Source organism: Phyllostomus discolor, chromosome 5 (genome assembly GCF_004126475.2).
Source record: "Phyllostomus discolor isolate MPI-MPIP mPhyDis1 chromosome 5, mPhyDis1.pri.v3, whole genome shotgun sequence".
Lineage (NCBI taxonomy): Eukaryota > Metazoa > Chordata > Mammalia > Chiroptera > Phyllostomidae > Phyllostomus > Phyllostomus discolor.
In genome coordinates this window covers 92,587,234-92,607,138 of record NC_040907.2, presented here as the reverse complement: position 1 = coordinate 92,607,138, position 19,905 = coordinate 92,587,234, and the positions used below count along the sequence as shown (strand labels likewise).

At 37.8% G+C, this 19,905-nt stretch overlaps 1 protein-coding gene across 10 annotated transcripts in view; it reads left to right on the top strand.

Annotated features, from left to right (window-relative positions):
- MAK (male germ cell associated kinase) overlaps positions 1-19,905 on the top strand; it is a 104,658-nt gene that overhangs the window by 83,657 nt on the left and 1,096 nt on the right. For 3 of the 10 annotated variants that reach the window (XM_036026570.1, XM_036026569.1, XM_036026571.1), the window contains exons 12-16: positions 11,371-11,502; positions 13,366-13,440; positions 16,101-16,220; positions 17,610-17,639; positions 19,368-19,456. In XM_036026570.1, coding sequence (XP_035882463.1) covers positions 11,371-11,502; positions 13,366-13,440; positions 16,101-16,220; positions 17,610-17,639; positions 19,368-19,456 — 446 coding nt within the window. The remainder of the gene's footprint in view (positions 1-11,370; positions 11,503-13,365; positions 13,441-16,100; positions 16,221-17,609; positions 17,640-19,367; positions 19,457-19,905) is intronic. The other 7 variants (XM_028512032.2, XM_028512033.2, XM_036026572.1 and 4 more) reach the window with 6 other exon arrangements.

Below are 19,905 nucleotides of genomic sequence, written 5' to 3'. Positions count from 1 at the left end.
TATATATATATATATATATATATATATATATATATATATGCTGCCTCCAAGAGACCTACCTCAGATTGAAAGATATGCAGACTAAAAGTAAAGGAATTGAAAATGGTACTTCATGCTATTGGAAAGGGAAAAAGCTGTGGTAGTAATACTTATATTCAACAAAATAGACTTTAAAACCAAGGCCATAGTAAGAGGCAAAGAAGGACACTACAAAATGATAAAGGAAACAATCCAAAAAGGATATAACCCTTGTAAACATTTACACACCCAACACAGGAGCACCTGAATACATAAAGCAAATCTTGATGAGCATAAAGTGAGAGTTCAACAGAAATACAGTTATAGTTGGAGATGTTAACATACCTTTGACTATAATGAATAGATCTTCCAGACAGAAAATCAACAAGGAGATAGTATCCTTAAATGACACACTAGATCAAATGGATTTAATTGATATCTTTGAAGCATTTCACCACAAATCAGAATATACACACTTTTCAAATGCACATGGAATGTTTTCTAGAATAGATCACATGTCAGGACACAGAACAAGTCTTAATAAATTCAAGAAGATTGAAATCACATCAAGGATCTTCTCTGACCACAAAGCTATGAACCTAGAAGTCAGTCACAAGAAGAACACTGAAAAACACACAAAGACATGGAGGCTAAATAACATGTTATTAAACAATGAATGGGTTAACTATGAGGTCAAGGAAGAAATCACCTTGAAATAAATGAAAACAAGAACACAACAATCCAAAATTTGTGGAAAACAGGGAAAGTAATCCCAAGAGGGAAATTCATTACAGGCCTATTTCAGAAAAAAAGAAAAAGCTCAACTAAACCATCTAACTTCACACTTGAAGGAACTTGATAAAGAAACACAAACAAAACCCAAAGTGAGTAGAAGGAACTAAATAACAAAGATCAGAGCAGAAAAGTGAAGTAGAGTCTAAAAAAAAGATGCAAAAGATCAATATTTCCAAGAGTTAGTTCTTTGAAAAGATAAACAAGATTGACAAACCTTTAACCAGACTCATCATGAAAAAAAGAGGACCCAAATAAATAAAATCTGAAATGAAAGAAGTACGAACTGATACCAAAGAAATATGAAGGATTGTTAAGAAAATATTATGAACAACTATATGCCATCAAACTGGACAACCTGGATGAAATAGATAAATTCCTAGAAACATAGTATCTTCCCAAACTAAATCAGGAAGAATCAGAGAATCTAAATAGATGGTTTATACATACTGAAATAGAAGCAGTAATCAAAAAACTCCCAACAAACAAAAGCCTTGGACTTCACAGATGAATTTTACCAAACATTCCAGGAAGAACTAACACCTCTCTTTCTCGAACTATTTCAAAAAATTCAACTGGAGGGAAGGCTCCCAAGCTGATTTTATAAGGACAGCATTATCCTAATTCCAAAACCAGGTAAAGACACTACAAAGAAAGAAAATTATAGGCCAATATCCCTGATGAACATAGACACTAAAATCCTCAACAAATATTAGCAAATTGAATACACCAATACATCAAAAAGATTATATACCATAATCAAGTGGGATTTATTCTGGGAATGCAAGGTTGATAAAACACTTGTAAATCAATAAATGTATTCACTACATAAATAAAATGAATGATAAATACGATATGATCATACCAATAGATGCAGAAAAAGCTGTTGATAAAATCTAGTACCCATTATTGACAAAACTCTCAACACAGTGGGAATAGAGGAAACATACCTTAATGTAATAAAGGCCATATACGACAGACCTACTGCTAGCATCATACTCAACAGGCAAAAACTACAAATGTTCCCCTTAAGATCAGGAACAAAGCAGGGATGTCTGCTTTTATTTCCTTTATTTAAGATTGTTCTGAAGTCCTAGCCCCAGCAATTGGACAAAAAGAAGAAATAAAGCTTATCCAATTTGCATAGGAAGAAGTAAACTGTCTTTATTTGCAGTTGGCATGATACTGTACATAAAGAAACCCAAATATTCCACCAAGAAACTACTAGAATTGATAAATGAATTCAGTAAAGTAGCAGGATACAAAATTACTATCCAGAAATCAGTTGCATTGTCCTGTGTCACTAATGGAGTAACAGAAAGGAAAATCAAGAAAACAATCCCATTCACAGTTGCTTCAACAAAAATAATATACATAGGAATAAACCTAACTACAGATGTAAAAGACCCATTCTAGGGTCCTGGCAGGTGTGACTCAATGGATTGAGTGCCAGCCTGTGAACCAAAGGGACACCAGTTCAATTTGCCAGTCAGGGCACATGCCTGGGTTGCAGGCCAGGTCCACGGGGCGGGAGGGGCGGGGGGAGTTGTGAGAGACAACTGCACATTGATGTTTCTCACCCTGTCTTTCTCCTTCCCCCTCTGTCTAAAAATAAATAAATAAATTGGAAAAAAAGACCTATACTTGGAAAATTATAAGACACTGAAGAAAGAAACTGAAGAAAATATAAATAAGTGAAAGCACATACCATGTTTCTGGATAGGAAGAATTAACATCATTAAAACATCCATGCTACCCAAAGCAATCTATAGATTCAGTGCAATTCCTTTCAATATTACAATGACATATTTCACAGAACTAGAACAATATTTCAAAAATACATATGGAACTACAAAAGGCCCCACATAGCAACAGTGATTCTGAGAATGAAGAACAAAGTTGGAGGAATCATGCTACCTAAAATCAAACTACAATGAGGCCATAGTAATCAAAACAGCGTGGCATTGGCATAAAAACAGACATATAGTTCAGTGGAAGAGAATAGAGAGCCCAGTATTAAACCTATGTCTTTACTGTCAATTAATATTTGACAGAAATTCAGCACATACAATGGGTTAAAGATAGTTTATTCAATGAATGGTGTTGGGAAAATTGGACAGATATGTGCATAAAAATGAAACTAGACCACCTTTTTACACCACACACAAGAATAAATTCAAAATGGATCAAAGACTTAAATGTTAGACCTGAAACCATAAAAATTCTAGGAACAAACATGGACAGCAAAATCTTAGATATAGCTCGTAAGAATATTTTATTGGCTCGTAAATATTTTAGCTCGTAAGAATGTTTTTTCCTCAGGCAAGGGAAAAAGCAGAAAAAATAAATGGGGCCACATCAGACTAAAAAGTTTTTGTACAGCAAAGGAAATTATCAGCAAAATAAAAAGATATTCACTGAATGGGAGAACATACCAATTCATCTGATAAAGGGCAAATATTCAAAATTTATAAAGAACTTACAAAACTCAACACTAAATAAACAAACAACCTAATTAAAAAATGGGCAAAGAACCTGAATAGACAGTTCTCCAAAGAGGACATACAGATGGCAAATACACATATGAAAAGATGCTTAATGTCACTTATCATTAGAGAGATGCAAATTAAAACCACAATGAAAGATCATCTCAAACCTGTTAGTATGGCTATCATCAATAAATCAACAAGCAACAAGTTCTGGCAAGAATGTGGAGAAAGGGGAACCCTTTTGCACTGCTGGTAGGAATGCAGACTGGTGCAGCCACTGTAGAAAGCAGTATGGAGATACCTGAAAACATTTAAAATGGATCTGCCTTTTGACACAGTGATCCCACTCTGGGAAGGAACCCAAAATACTAATTTGAAAGAATTATGTTCACCCTTATGTTCATTGCATTATTATCTGCAATTGCCAAAATATGGGAGCAGCCCAAGTGTTCATCAGTAGATGAGTGGATGAAGTAACTATGGGAAGTTTATACAATGGATTACTAGTTGACTGTAAAAAAAAAAAAAAAAAAAGAATATTTTAGCCTTTGTGACAATATGAATGAAACTGGAGAACATTATGTTAAGTGAAATAAGCCAGTCAGAGAAAGACAAATACTATGTGATTTCACTCATTTATGGAATCTAATGAACAAACTGAATTTACAAACAAAATTGAGATAGATTCATAGATAGAGAGCAGGATTACAGCTAAGGACTCAGGAGGTTAAGGGGTGTGGTAATTGAGGAAAAAGGACTCATGGACATGGACAATGGTGTGGTAATTGCTGAGGGGAGGTGGGTATAAGGGAACTAAATGGTAATAGAAAAAATACAATGAATGAATGAGTAAATAAATAAAAATAAGACATGCAGATGCTCTAGAACATGTTACTAAGTGCAGACACTTTTGGCCTTAAGGGCTTTTACTGCAGTATTTTTCTCATCAGTGTCATTTGTTTATGCTCTACCAAGAGCCAAGTATTTCAACTTGAAATTTCTCACAATAATGTGCTTATTTCTTATTCTGTTGCCACTGTGAAGATGTAACAGATGAAGTCATGTGACAATGAAAAATAACCGTCTGTGTAGCCATCTTTTTAAACTCCCATTGTCCAACCTCCAGGACCCTCCTATTTGCATAAAATGGCCCTTGGGTACTGTGGAGGAGCTCCTAGACAATTGCCTAGAAAAGTTACATGATTAAAGGGAAGGTGGCAGCTTGTATGGAACTGGCACACTTCTATACCCAAACAGCCATGGGGTGACAAGAGAGTGAAAACAGGGCCTGGGTTGAAGGCTTGGCTTGACTTTTAGAGAGAATTTTTTTATCATTTAACGTGAGAGAGGAAAGAGATTTTTTGAAGCAGCTGCTATGCATAACTATATGTATTTATATATCAAAATGTGTGTGTGTATATATATGAGATGCAATCAATAAAACTTTACTGTTATTTTTTAAGGTTTTATTATTTATTTTTAATTACATTTTATTGTTTATGCTATACAGTTGTCCCAATTTTCCCCCTTTTGATCTCCTTCACCCAGTACCCCTGACTCCATCAGGCAATTCCCCCAACCATTACTTGTGGCAGACTCTGGCCAGCAGAGTTCTGCCTTGTTGTGGCTGAAAGAGAAAATAAATGCACAGGCGACAGCCATCCTGTGGATAAAAAGGGAACGGCACAGCTACTCTCTCAAGGGGAGAGAGAGCCTATGAGTGCCTCAGCCACTCTCTCAAAAAGAGAGTGCGCCGACCCTTGCCTAAACAGGCTTTTATTGTTTTTCTTGGGTCTTACACCAGAAAAAGATTTATTATCTATTACATAGAATATTGTTGTCTACATTTTAGGTACAATCAAGGAAATGAAAATAACATGCAAAGGGGAATGGCAACAAGCTGATTAGCTCTGCCCTTGGGTGAATTCACACAGGCTTTGGAAATTACCTTGAAGATAGACGATACACATTTGTTATTTTAGAGCAGGGTGATGGAGTTTTAGCAAAAGCAAGCCATAACAATCAGTATGCATTTTCTAGGCCTGATTCCTGCAGGAAAACTTGGTTTGAAGGTCTGGCTCCTGTCCACCACTTCGCTTCTGTAGGTTTTCCATACAGAGCTGAGTCACATTTGCCAGACTGAAACAAATTGGTCCCCTACTGGTCCCCATTCATCTCCATGAGTCGTGAGCATAAGTTCTTTGGCTACTCATTTCCTGTACTGTACTTTACATCCCTATGGCTGTTCTGTAACTATGTATTTGTACATTTTAATCCCCTCAGCTCTTCACCCAGTCACCCATACCACCCACCCATCTGGCAACCATCAAAACGCTCTCCATATGCATGATTCTTTCTCTGTTATTCTTTGCTTAGTTTGTTTTTTAGATTCAATTGTTGATAGGTATGTATTTTTTGCCATTTTATGTTTCATAGTTTTGATCTTCTTTTTCTTAAATAAGTTCCTTCAACATTTCATATAGTAATAGTTGGGTGATGATGAACTCCTTTATTTTTTCTTGACTGGAAAGTTCTCTATCTGCCTTTCAATTCTAAATAATTGCTTTGCTGGGTAGAGCAATCTTGGCTGTAGGTCTCTGCTGTTCATGACTTTGAATATTTCCTGCCAGTCCCTTTGCGCCTGCAGTGTTTGAGAAATCAACTGAAAGTCTTATGGGAAGTCCCCAGTAGGTAACTAACTCTTTTCTTTTGTTGCTTTTAACATTCTCTTTTTATGGCATTTTACTTATGATGTGTCTTGGAGTGGGGCCTCTTTGCATCCACCTTGTTTGGGATTCTGTGCTTTCTGAACTTGTATGTTTATTTCCTTCACCAACTTAGGGAAGTTTTCTTTCATTACTTTTTCAAATAGCTTTCCAATTTCTTGCTTTTTCTCTTCTCCTTCTGGCAATCCTATGCTGTGAATGTTGGAACACTTGAATTTGTCCCAGAGGCTGCTTACAGCATCATCATTTTTTTTTTGTTTTGGGTTTTTTTTTTATCTTTTTTCTTCTTGTTCTGATTGGTTTCTTTTTTCCTTCCCTATGTTCTAAATCATTGATTTGATTCTGAGCTTCATCCACTCTATGTTGTTTCCCTATAAATTGTTCTTTATTTCAGTTAGCATATCTTTCATTTCTGACTGGATCTTTTTTATGCTGTTGAGTTCCACACTAAGTTCTTTGAGCATCCTCATTACCAGTGTTTTGAACTCTGCATCTGATAGATTAATTATCTCTATTTTGCTTAGTTCTTTTTCTGGAGTTTTGATCTTTTTTGTGTGTGGGGGGGCATGTTTCTTTATGTCCTCATTTTGGCAGCCTTCCTGTGTTCCTATGTATTGGGTAGAGCTGCTATAACTCCCTGTCTTGGTAGCATGGCCTAATGTGGTAAGTGTCCTGTATGGTTCAGTGGCACAGCCTCCCTTATCACCCAAGCTGTACTCGAGGTGTGCCCTTCATGTGGGCTGAATCACCCTCCTCTTGTAGTTGAGCCCTGGTTGCTGCTGGCAGGTCAATGGGAGGGATTTACCCAGGCCAGTCAGCTTCAAGTACTGGCTGTGACCACTGTCCATCCTCCATGGAGGGTCAGCTGTGCAAGGGCAGGGTTGTGGTGCTTCAGCATGGTCTTAGCTGTATACTGGGTGCACTGGGTCTGGGGTTGCCTGGGTGGTACTGGCCAAGGTCAGCCCCCACCTGTGTTTTGCCCAGGGCCACCCTGCCTGGGTTATAAAGCAATCTGAGATGATTGCTAATTGTGCCAGCCTTGGAGATTCCCAGGCAAGGCCAAGCTGTGAATCTAGGCAGGCTGCTGCTACTGCTGGGCCTGGAACCACTTAGTAAGAGGCACAGGGGCTGGAGGCTTAGTAAGGCCAACTATGTCTTGTTTGATAGGATTTATGTAGTTTTGAAGCATGAGCCAAGACCAGCCATTCATATGGAAAAGTCACAGTTAACAGATTGGGTCAGCCTGTACGTTGGGTGGGTCAGATTCTCAGGGGATCTCCATGGCAGTACAGTTTTAGCGAGGTGGGTGGAGTCTCAGAGAAGGCACTCACCTGCTGCCCCTGTGGCTCAGCACGGGGAGCTCAGAAAAGGGACAATGGCCTCTGTCATCTTTCTCTCTGGGAAAAAGCTGCCCCCCTGCTCTCACCCTGATGCCAGATACTTCAGTTCCTCCTTGTATGCCATGGTGCCTTTCAAGCTGCTACCCCAGTGCTGGAGCTCAGAGGGAGTGAGTCTGAGTAAGTCCTTGTGGGAGTTCTTTAAGAAGAACTGCTTTGGACTTCAGAAGTTTCTTCTACCAACTCAATCCCCATTGGTTTTTGCAGTCAGAAGTTATGGAGATTAATCTTCCTGGTACTGGAACCCTGGACTGCGGGACCTGGTGTGGGGCTGGGACTTCTCGTTCCAGAGGTATCCTTCCCAAATTTTTACCCACCCCACATGGATGTGGGACCAGCCTGTTCTGTGTCTCTGCCTCTACTACCAGTCTGGATGGATGTGGTTTCTTTAATTTCATATCCATTCAACTCAATTTCTGATGGCTCTGAGTGATGGTTGCTGTATATTTTAGTTGTAATTTTACTGTGGTTGTGTAAGGAGGCTTTCTGTGTTTACCTGTGCTGCCACCTTGACCAGAAATCTCCTACTGTTATTTTTTTTAAGAAAGAAAGAAATCACCTTATATGTAGACAACTCTTTGGTGGCATTTGGCTGTGAAGAGGAGTTTAGAAATAGAGCCACACCAGAGTGGGGGTGGCAGGGGTGGTGCTTTTGGAGCAGGTTTGCATGTGGATGGGAATGATCACTTCCAGAGGGAGGAACTGATCATGGCAGAAGAGGAGGGGAATGAATGAGGGACTGTAACGCTTAGGAAGGTGAGAAGAGTTGGGATTAAAACCATAAGAGATGGGGTGTACATTTAAAAGGAACAAAGATACTTGTGTTGTAATCTGTTAGATACCAGTAGGTTTGTAAATTTTGGCATTGAAACCATGAGGGAGTTATGATCTGACTGCACAAGCAGGGGTGTAAGAAACTTTACAGAACACAGATTCATGGGAGGCACTTTTTCCTGCCCTTTTTTTGGTTAAGCAAATCAGTATATTTCTTGTAGCTATAGAAGTGAGCTCTCTGGTGGTGGGAAAGGCTACTGTAAATTTTTCTCAGAAGATAAATGGATCTAAAGCACTCCATTTTCATACCTTTGCCCGCTAATGTGGTTCAGAAACATATTTCAGGATATCAGACTTAATCTGATTGTTTCCTTTTAACCAGAAAGAGCTGACAAATTCTGAAAACTACTTTTGGTCAAAAGTATGGCTGTAATTGAGATTTAATACTTAGACTAAAAATTAGAAAGAATTATTTGAAATCTATACTTGAGCCTTTCTGTTACCCTACTGGCACTTTTTTGTTTTGAAGATGGCCCTCTAGAGCTGGGTGAAATTTGGAAGTAGAATTGAGCTCAGTTCAGTCACTTGGACAAACATTTATTGAGCACCTAATGTGAGCCAGCAGCTTTAGAAGGTAGAGACCCAAATGAGAAGTGATCATTCTCATCTGTGATCCAAAGTTGTTTTTATAGTGGAGTATCTTCAGGAATAAAGAGTAAAAATTCTCTCTGCTGGCCTTCTTTTTGTACTATAAATTCAAGTATAAAAGGTCGTATTAAGCATCAATCTCTAGGGTCATGGGAGCTCTAGAAATGTACCATGTAATTTTAGGGCAGCATGACATGGCACTACAAGGATTGTCAGATCTGTGACACTAGCCTTCAGGGAAAGAGATGCAAGAGTCGGTTATTGGCCAGCTACTGACTGTATGGAGCAAGACTTTGAAATTCTGTTTTCTGTTACTTACAATGGGACTACAATCATCAGCTCACCCTGTAAGCCTTAGGTACTTATTTTTTTTTTTTTTGCAAGGTAGTTGCAAATAGAGCATGCAGTAGAAGCACTAACATCTCTCAGTGATGCCCTGTGTTTGCCCTCAGGCAGCTCCCACAACCAGGACTCTCCAGCTTGATGCTACCACACTAACAGGAAGATCAGCACACTCCATAGCACTTTTGAACCCTAGTCTGTGGATCCTTCCCAAGTCCCTTTGTCACTTAATGTCCATCCTTCCACCCTGTGTACTCAATGTCCCGTATCATTCCTGTACCTATCACCACTACTCATTTAAAATTTCTTAACACACAAATTCCCATGACCTGACCCCTGAGCTCTCTCCAGCCTCATTCTGTGCCACACCCCATGCTTGCTCCATGCATATTAAACCTCTCTGGGTCCTTGCCCCTCTCAGGTCCACCGCAGCACTGTTGCCTCTCCGGGAACATACTCCTCATCCCTACCGGGTTCTAATCATGATTCACATTTCAGCTGAAAATTACTTTTTTTGAAGAAAGACAAGCTTAGTTACTTCTGTTATTTGCCCCTTCAGCACCAAATTCTTCTAAACAGTCTGCACACTCCTAATTATTTACCTAATGATTCATAACTACTAATGTCTCCCTTCTCATTGTAAGAGCCAAAAGGGAGAAACTGTTCTCTTTTGTTCACCACTTTTTCTCCTGTGCCACACACACTGCCTGACGCCTGGCATGTGCTCAGTAAATATTTGCTAACTGACTTTTGAATCTCCTTTGAGGTGAGGCATGATAGTGTATTAATTTCTACTTCTCTCTAATACAGTGCTTGGTATACAGAAGGTGCCCAGTAAAAACTTATAAACATAAGTTTTTATAATACATAAATGATTTCAAATTCCAGATTATATTTATTTTCAAAAAAGGATCTTAAGACATAAAATTAAAGCAATTATCTTCAGTAGTGTATATATTTACTATAAAAAAGGTATATTGCAAGGCTAACTAGATTAACAAAATAATTTAAATATTCAGGGCCCATTTTTTTGTTGTTGAACTGTATTTATGAAAATCGTTCACTTAAAGAGATTTTTAGTTTTTCACCCTACCTTGTACTTTGCTTTTGGATAAAAACTTTTTTATTGTAAAAATGTTTTCAATATGAATAATTGCTAGCTAGTACATTTTCTTTATTGTCAGGTAACAGCCTATTATAATTCTATTTGTAGGTGTTCTATTAAAAACCAAAATCCATAAGAGCTTATATATCATATAAGAAATGGAAATTATTTATCTCACAGAGTATTTCCTTAGAAAACTGATGGCAGATAATCTTGAAGCTCAGTACAGAAGCTTGTTTCTGGCTATAAAACAAGGATATTAATAGGTGTCTCTTATATGTGAAACCCTGCTAAGGAATTCCCTCTTTGAAAAGCAGAAGTTCATACTACCTGGAAATAGCTGCTGACTCCCTACATTAATGGTAGCTAGAGAAAACATGGCCTGTATCACCCAGAGGCTTAGACTTTGGTGTCTCTAGCACCTCATAAGTTGAATACAATTTGTCAGTAAAAGAAAGCAAGTCAGGAAATTTTCAAATCTTTTAAAAGTAGGTAAACAACACTACTTTGACCATTAGCACCAAAGTCTGAAGTTGACTCCACATCTTAGATTTCAGAAAATCATAAATAATCTAACCGTTTAGATTTTACTGGGTCTAATACACAAGCAGACTTCACAAATAGGTCTTCATGCATCTGCTTCTGAACTTCTCCGGTCCCCGAGTTCTCGGTCACAGGTCTGTTTCCCCAGCTGCACTAAGTGTTCCTCAAGGGCCCGGCATGGAGTACACACTCAAAATAAGTGCATGACTTGGAAATATCTTTTTGAAGAAAGTTTTTGTTGCACCTTAATTTTTACCACTTAGCAAGACATGTTTAATTATTACTTCTGTTAGAGAAACTATCTTATGTGTATAAAATATACTGGGAGGATTTTAGGTTATTGTACTTAGGACTTAGGAGAGCATTAGGGTTCATAAAAAAGGAAGTATTTGCTACATTGTAACCAAAAGTTTTTTCCATTTTTCCCTCAAGTTATTCCTAATCTTTGTTTGAATATGTAATAAATATGTTTTTCCTTCAAGTTTATGATCACAAAGTTCAAGTAAACTTCGAAATGACTGTTTTGTTCTTCCAAGGTGTAAATCCTAAGAACGTGTCCTTCATAGCCAGTGGAAAGGATATGAGCCCGTATACTTGGAACAATCAGTTATTTCCTAAGTCATTGGGACCCATTGGTGCAGAACTTGCTTTCAAAAGGCATAATGCAGGTAAAGCAAGAGTACATTTAAAGTATAAATTTTCATTGTTTTTCTTCTGCAGATTTTTACTTTTAAATACATTGCAGCTGCCTCCTTGCAACCAAGATACCCCTGGGGGAACACAAAGGTTTTCCAACTGGTACTTGAGCACAGATAGTTTTAAGGGAATCATGTGCCAGATCACAACTTCCATGTGGATTATATCCTAAAATGAATGCCTGAACAAGAGTTTCTGTTCTCCTACCTTACAAAAGAAAAGAAGACTTCTCACTGTTTACCATGGTGTGTTTCCTATTTCCCCAAAGTGTAAAAAATAAAAATACCTGGGTTACCTAATGAAAGGGACAGTTTTATTATTTTGGTGTCAGTATTGAGAAAGTGATTGGGGAACAAATCCTTGTTAAGTGAAGTGGTTTTCAGTTCTTTAAAAAAATCGAAGGAGAACCTAATTGCGTTATTAGCTGATAATTAAAAATCACTTTTTGTGAGGTCACTATATGATTTTTGGTCTATAACTTCTCATAAAGTGCAATGACTACAGTGATGAAGCTGTAACAAAACACTTTTCATTCCTAACTTCTTGTTGATATTGACAAGGTTCTCCAGTGCTTCCATCTTTAAAAATGGAAAAAAAAAAGGCAATAGAATAGAATCAGTGTTGAACACTGTCTAGTTTTGGCAATAAGTAATGTCATTTATGGTTACATGAACTACTTGAAAAAGGTCCCATTTTCTCATTAATAGATGAATTCCCTCCCCCCAAATAACTTTTCATGTGTAATCAAAATTTAGATACTCATTTTTCATTAATTATATACAATGAATCATTGTAATTATAACTAACTTAATCCAGAAGAGTATTTCAATATGCTTATGTTACAAGAAATTTTTTAAGGTTTCAATTTATGCATTTTGAGTGATCAGTTTAAAGATTTTTAAGCCTAAAATTAATATTTGGGAGTTATGAATGAAAGTAAAACTCTAGAGAGAAAAGAGATTATTGTGAAATTTCCAACTGTTAAAGATAAAACCTATTCATGTGTTTCTTAGGTTAATATTGGTGGACATAAAATCAGTATAGCCCTGGCCAGGTACTCAGTTGGTTAGAGCATCATTCTGATACTCCAAGGTTGTGGGGTTTGATCTCTGGTCAGGGCACATAAGAAAACAATCAATGAATGCATAAATAAGTGGAACAACTAATTGATGTTTCTCTCTCTCCCTCCCCTTCTCTCTCTAAAATTAATAAATAAAAAGTTTAAATAAAAAATCGCTATGGTATGTAGACTCCATTGGTTATATTTAAAGAGATGTAATAGTTTTATTTTTAAATATCTATAATTACAACATGCCAGAAATCTTTTAGAACTGTAAAACTTATAATGAAAATTTTCAGGTATCAGTTTAAAGTATATGAAGAAGTAAAGAGGTTTTTTAAAAAAAAAATATAGGTGGTTTTCAATCAAAAACATTTGAGGATTACTCTCTAGCAATGGAGTCATTGTGAGGTGACATCTACACACCTTGGGGCATTTTGCAAGTTTTCCAGGCACACCGAAGACTCAACTTACCCGTTTAATAAGTGCAGAGATATCAAACACTGTGATACTTGAATTTACTTACTTTTCCTCAGTTTTTTAAAAATAATATTTACTGAACTAACTGATGAATAAGTTTAAATGGTAGCACTACAACTTTGAGTCTCGGGGAATGAAAGATTGGCACCGAATGAAAGCTGTGAGAACATCAGAAGTATTTTTCATATAAAGAGTTCTTTCTGGATCTTTTCCCTAATCATCTAATCCATTTTTCTCTGCTTTTCTTAAAATATTCTCCCTATTATTCTTTCTTTCCAATCTGCCTTCTATTTAGAAGAAAGCATAATTAAACCAATTGAAAAACTATCATGCAGTGAAAGTTATCCTGAAAAATTAGAGGACCTACAAGGTAATTTCTGGGCATTATAGATGAGTACATCTTGTTCTTTGAATCTCTTGTTCAATTTTCTTGTCAACATTTACCCCAAATCTTGTCATGAAAGGCCATTATGAAGGCCAAGGTCTCCTACTTTTAGGAGTCAGACCAGGCCCAGGAGAAGGAGACACATTCCACATCAAGAACATCTTTCTTCAGTAGTTGGCATTCTAAGACTAATTTGTTCTCAAAAAGCTCCATGCTTGTCTTCTTAAATTAATAATGACATTTATACAAATCAAGTAAATCTATTGAAAAGGATATTTTCTAATTTTGTAATAGATATTCCTGGAATTTTTTCAAGTTCTGAAACTTATTTCTTAAGCATTAACAATCATTTAAAAGAAAAAGATACCCAGGTTAATAGAAATGGTGGATTTCCTAGAGAGTTGGTGTTGGTACTTTAAACAGTATGGACTATTGGCTCCGACCAAAAATTTGCAGCTCACAAGGTACTTCAAATGACAAGCCGAAGTAATTTAAGAAGACTTCATTTTCTACACATTTTGCCTTAGCAGCTTCTTTCTCCAATAGGAAGCAGCCTCCTAGAACTGTTCAGTGCATGGCTTTTAGAGTCCGGCATGCCCCATTCTGCTACTCACTAGCCTTGCGACTTTGGACGAGTTATGTAGTCTCCCTGAGTTAAATTACTTTCCCCATCTGTAAAATGGAGGAAATCGTATTTACCTAGGTAGTATTATATAACCATTCCTAGGGTTTTTGTCAAACAGTAAGCATTGAATAAGTGTTTGCTCTGATGATGAGGATGAGAATGAGAGAGATGGTCTGAAGTTGCTATTGAATGTGGTCACTGCCTTGAACTTCCTTTCAAAGAGTCTTGAAGAAAAGGACTGATTTGAGATTTAAAATGAGTACTGGAGGGAAAAGAAAGGTCAAAATAGGCAGCTGCATTTATAGAAAATTCAGCAATGTTAAAAATTGTATAAACTGATAACATTTACTGTGCAAAATCCATTAAAGTCTGATAAGTAATATTGTTGTTTGGTTCAAGAGCAAACACTTATTGACAGTCTACTGTGCATAGCACCATGACAGACATCAGGGACACAGAAGGTCAGAGTCCATACTTGGGAACAAATAATGTCATGTAAAAATGTTTTGGTGGTAGCTACCAAATGAACAGGTCTTTGAAGCTACCAAAACTATCAGCACTGTATCACCTTTTCTGTGACCAGCTTGTCTCCTTTCTGGCAAAGCTAGCCTCCTTGAAAGAGTAGTTGTATTCATTTTTCCTCATATTTCCAGGCTGCTCAACTCACTGTGGTTTATCTCTAGATTATTGAAACAACTCCTGCAAAGTCCTGAAGTTATTCTAGTGGCCAGATCCAATGGGTCCCTTGGCCTCCGTGCCTCACTTATTATTCCTTCTGTCTTCACACACTGTATTCTCTTGAATTTTCAGACCCTGTTCTTCCTACCATCTACCTTTCTATTCTCTCTGCCTCACCAGGTCCGTTCATTTCCCTTAACGCTGGTGTTCCCTGGAGTTCTCTATTCTTGGTCTTAGCTCATCTTGCAGTCCCTCTGAGATCACTCCACCAAACCCACAGCCCCATGAGCACCATACTTGATCATTCCAAGGCTCCCAGCCTGCTCCACCTCTACTACTTGAATGTTCCACAGGCACAATATCTTCCCCCAAATCTGAGTCTCCTCATATTGTTGTTGGTCACTTAAAGGTCAAATATACAGGGTCCAGCAGAAGTGAAGCCTGCGTGAGTGTGGTTGGTAGGGCAATAATGTGGGTGTAATAATTTATAGATTTAGTTTGAACATTTCACCTAAAATGTCAAATGGTGTGCTTGAGTGTGATACTGTTATGTTACAGAATTACATGCTCATGATTTTGTAATAAAAGATTTTGTAGTAAAAAGGGATGTTATTTGTGCTGGACCCTGTATATCCTTTTCCCTACACCACCTGCCCCATGTACCTGCTCAGTTCCCCTCTTCTCCATCCCTTCTATGACTGTGTTAGTTCACACCTTTATAATTTCTCATTTCAGCTCTAGCAGTGACTGCCTGACTGGTCTCCTGCTTTAGATTCTTCCCTTTCACCCCACCCCTAGATTGCCTCTAGATGGGTCATTTACTAATAATGATGCAGATGATGACGAGGAGGATGGCAACTGACACTTGCTGAACACCAGATTCTGTGCCAAGTGCTTTGCATACATCTTGTTCAATCCCTACAACAACCCTATGAGGACAGGTGCACTTTACCGTGATTTTACAGAAGAAAGATGAGCACAGAAAGCACCACAGAGGTGGGGGCTTCCTGGCAGGAAATACCCCCATGTTAGGAACTGGGACCATAAAAAACTGCTATGTTCAGGGAGAACTCAGCCTTGCATTCTGATTCTAGCTCAATCACTCACTGTGAGAACTTAGGCAAGTTCTAATAGCCACAAGGTATGGATAATAATATGCATCTACAAGGGTTGTTATATGGACTGAACAGGAATATCTGTTAAACCATAGTGCTGTGCCTGAAATATAGTAGCTGCTCAAAAAGTAGAATTTAGAATTAGTAGGGGTAGAATTCAATGTTACTCTCTGGTGCTTTAAAATATTCGCCTTCTGACAATGAAACTTTATGTGATACATTACTAGGAAATCTTGGAAATTATGCAACTTACAGTCCGTCGAGATATATTCCTTCCTTTCTCAAAAAAGAAGTGGGGTCAGCTGGTCAGAGGATCCACTTAGCACCTCTTGGTGCAACAGCTTCAGGTAAGAACAATTTTAGATACAGTTTTTGGGAATTATGATCAGAAAGGAGCATTTTAAGGTTTCTACAGTCACTTTTCCCCAGTGAACTTAAATTAGTCTCACATTATTGACAGCAGTTCTAATTGGTTTTGGAAAAATGCCCTGGTTCCCATCCAGAGCTGTGGTTTGAAAGTCCAATAATTGTAAGAGCTGCCTCTAATTGTTGTAAGTGGTGACTCTCTGCCAGATACGCAGATTTAATCTTCACAATGACCTGATGAGGTAGACCTCCTTTGCAGAGGAGGGAACTGACGTTAAGTAATTTACTTGAGGTCACACAGCTAGAAAAAAATGGTGGAGCTGCGATAGAAACTTATGTCTGTCTAATTCCACAGTCTGCTGTGTTGCATACATCATGAGACATGAGAAATGAGACATTTTTTCAGAGCTTCCTGCCCACTAACTGGTACAGAGTGAAAGCTTAAAAATGTTGAGACTGTGTGATGTGTCAGTTAACAGGCCATTCCTCTACGTTTCCATTCTAGAGTATAAGACAACTGTGGCATAACTTGCACTGACTTTTGCTTTGCCAGTGGTGAAAGGTTTTATTCCTTCACCCTCCAGTGTTATGACTGACCAGGTCACCTGTTCTGTACTGGTGAGGCATATGACAGCCACATGCAAGGGTACATTCTTAAAACTGAGGGTGGTGGTTTTGTACTTGAGCTGACCAGATTTGACAATGAATGTTCTCTAAATTTTTGTAATCTAAAATAGATAACCTCATTAAAGCATATAAAATGGCCATTAAGGCAAATAATCGGAAGTTTGATAAGATAACTAGTTATAGTTTAACTTAAAACTTGACTCCAAAAGTATTCTCATAGACTATCCTAACCAGGGTCTTACATTAAAACTCCTGATTAGAGTTGCTAACCTTAAAAGCTCACACTGTTGGAGCTGAAATTATAAAAAGTGCTGAACTTTTGTAATTTTATAGCTCTTACTACAGTAGAACTGCTTAAACAATACTCAGTTCTCTTGTCTGTAAAAAGAATTGCTTCATTATCTCTCTGTTAAAACACAATATATAAACATTTAAAATGTTTAAATGTAGAAATAATTTTTATGAAGCCTAAAGTATTTTAAGCCAGACTTATGAGTTATTAGCCATGTCTTAATAGCAATTTTTCATGTAAAAGCAGAAAATCATAATGTTTTAAATTATTTTGTTACCTGAGTACCTGCTCTTAGAAGGTGAAATTGGGTATTTTTAAACATTTTTATAAGCTACTACAACCTTTTTATATTAGTTATTCTGTCATATTATCATGCATATTCCTGTTTTCATTTTTTTAAACTAAATGCTTTCTCATAACGTTTCATCTCTTCATTTATTCTGCTTATCAGATTTTCCTACAGATGGTGATAGGAGGAAAGGTAAAAAAAAAAAGAAGTAAATACTAATCATTTGCAAGTGGTCAATGCAAATCCTTAGGAAAACACTGTTCTGTAAGAGATGTGTCATCCAGTCCTCCCACTTGTGTGGCAGTTTCCCACAAGAAAATAAAAGCAGGTCATTACCATGTTTACTCAACTATTTCCCCTTCTCTCATAGTCTCCCTTTCCACTGTTTCTCTTCCTTACTCTCAAATTTTGAGGAAAAAAGTCATTAACTTTTTCCTCCTTCCCCTTATAATCTCTCATGCCAAACTTCCTAAAACCTCCTCATCCCCTGTTCTGATGGTAACAAGGACTTGAGGAGTGACTTTTTTTTTTTAAGATTGTATTTATTTATTTTAGAGCGGGGAAGGGAAAGGAGAAAGAGAGGGAGAGAGAACTCAGTATGCGGTTGCCTCTCACATGGCCCCCACTGGGGACCTGGCCCACAATCCAGGCTTGTACCCTAACTGGGAATCTAACTAGTGACCCTTTGGTTCGGAGCCTGTGCTCAATCCACTGAGCTACACTAGCCAGGTCGAGGAGTGACTTTCATATGCAGCCGCCCATTAGGGCCCTGTACCCAAGAGCTCTATAGACATTAACTCATTTAATCCTCCCAATGACTCTATTACAGAAGGTACTACAGGGTGGGCAAAAGTAGGTGTACAGTTACATGTGAAAGTTGATTCTTATATTATTATTCATTATTTATTGTATTATTTTCCATGTGAAAAACTGTAAACCTACTTTTACCCCACCTTGTATTAAAATCTCCATTTTATGGAGGGCATTTTTCTTTTTTGTATCTTGCTAAAAGTTATATAGTAGTGGCACTGATGAAATTCTTAACTAGAGGCAAACACCTTTTCTGTTACCAAACATTTTCTACAAGAAGTTAAATGCCCTTGATATAGGACACATGCAGTTTTTACAGTAAACACACAGCAAGGATTAGAGGCTGACTGGCTTCCGGGAGTGCTGAGGTGCAGGGCCTGGTCCAGCTGAAGCAGGGACATTTCTCGCCCTGCAGTGGGGCCTGGGCTCCATTGTCAGTGACTACATTTTTTACCAAAACTATTGAATCCTAAAACTATTCTTTTTCAGAAAGAAATCCTAAATGTCAACATTTTGCCTTCTTGGCAAAATGATTCCTTTGTTGAAAGTTTTACAAACCTTGGTCTAGACACAGTTTCCTTCAAATATATTTAGGACCCAACTTAAGTTGCCCTGACCTGAAAAAAACTTGTCTCTTTTTGTATTTTCCAAGCCCCTCACTGCCCACCCAGTGTTAGCCTAAGACTGTGTCTCCTTTCTGCTGCTCTGAGTCACCTGGGCTCATGACCTCTTTTTTTCTCCTCCCTCCACGCCCATCCCCTCACACGTTGTCTCCTCTGTCCATGGGACCATTTTGACATGTGAACCTTGGGTGAGCTCACTAACTAAACAGACCAATGCTCGTTCTGTGTTCCAGTTGATTAGAACTAAAGAGCTTTCCCTGGAGCACTTAACTGGCCCTTTTAGATACTTTGTCCCTACCTTTGCTAGATAGCTTTTTGCTAGCTTTACCTTTGAGAATTTTTAAACCTTTGAGTTAAGAGTAGGATGAAATGACCTGTCAAACCACCAAAGGGAGAGCTCTTGGCCTCTCTGTCTCAACCAAACTACACAGCAGGCAGTGACTAATCACCAGGGTGGTTCCTCACTTAATGCCTCGTTCCCTTTAAGCCGAGGTTAGCAGCACACCAGGACCCACATGCTCCCATAACTTCCTCCTACATTCCCAATTTTACAGTGAAAGTACAAAGAAAAAACAGGTAAACCACACAGGTAGGGTATATGAAATGGTCAGAACCATATCAAAAGTCACTCAGAGTTTACTCCAAGAATGCCACTGACACACAGTGTGAAAAGATATTTAAATCCCAAATTGAAAGCTTAAATAACCCTCCTTAGAATACCTGATACCTAGCTTGTAGTCTGAAGTGAGGAGGGGCTGATCGAGGAACTGCAGATATTAAAGTTCTCTGTGAAGCGATTTACTGCTTTACCGTTTGAGATGTTCAGGCAGCTTGAACATAAATTGTTCAGATAAAAAATGTTTAACAATTTAAAATTTTGCACAATTTTAGTAAGCCAAATGTATGAATAAAACAAACCTTGTGATGGGAAGGTTTGGGGTCCTAGGAATGGCTCACCTTTTAGAGGGATTCTGTTATCATCCATCCTTTTTCCCAATAAAAAATTAAAATTTTTAACTCTAAAA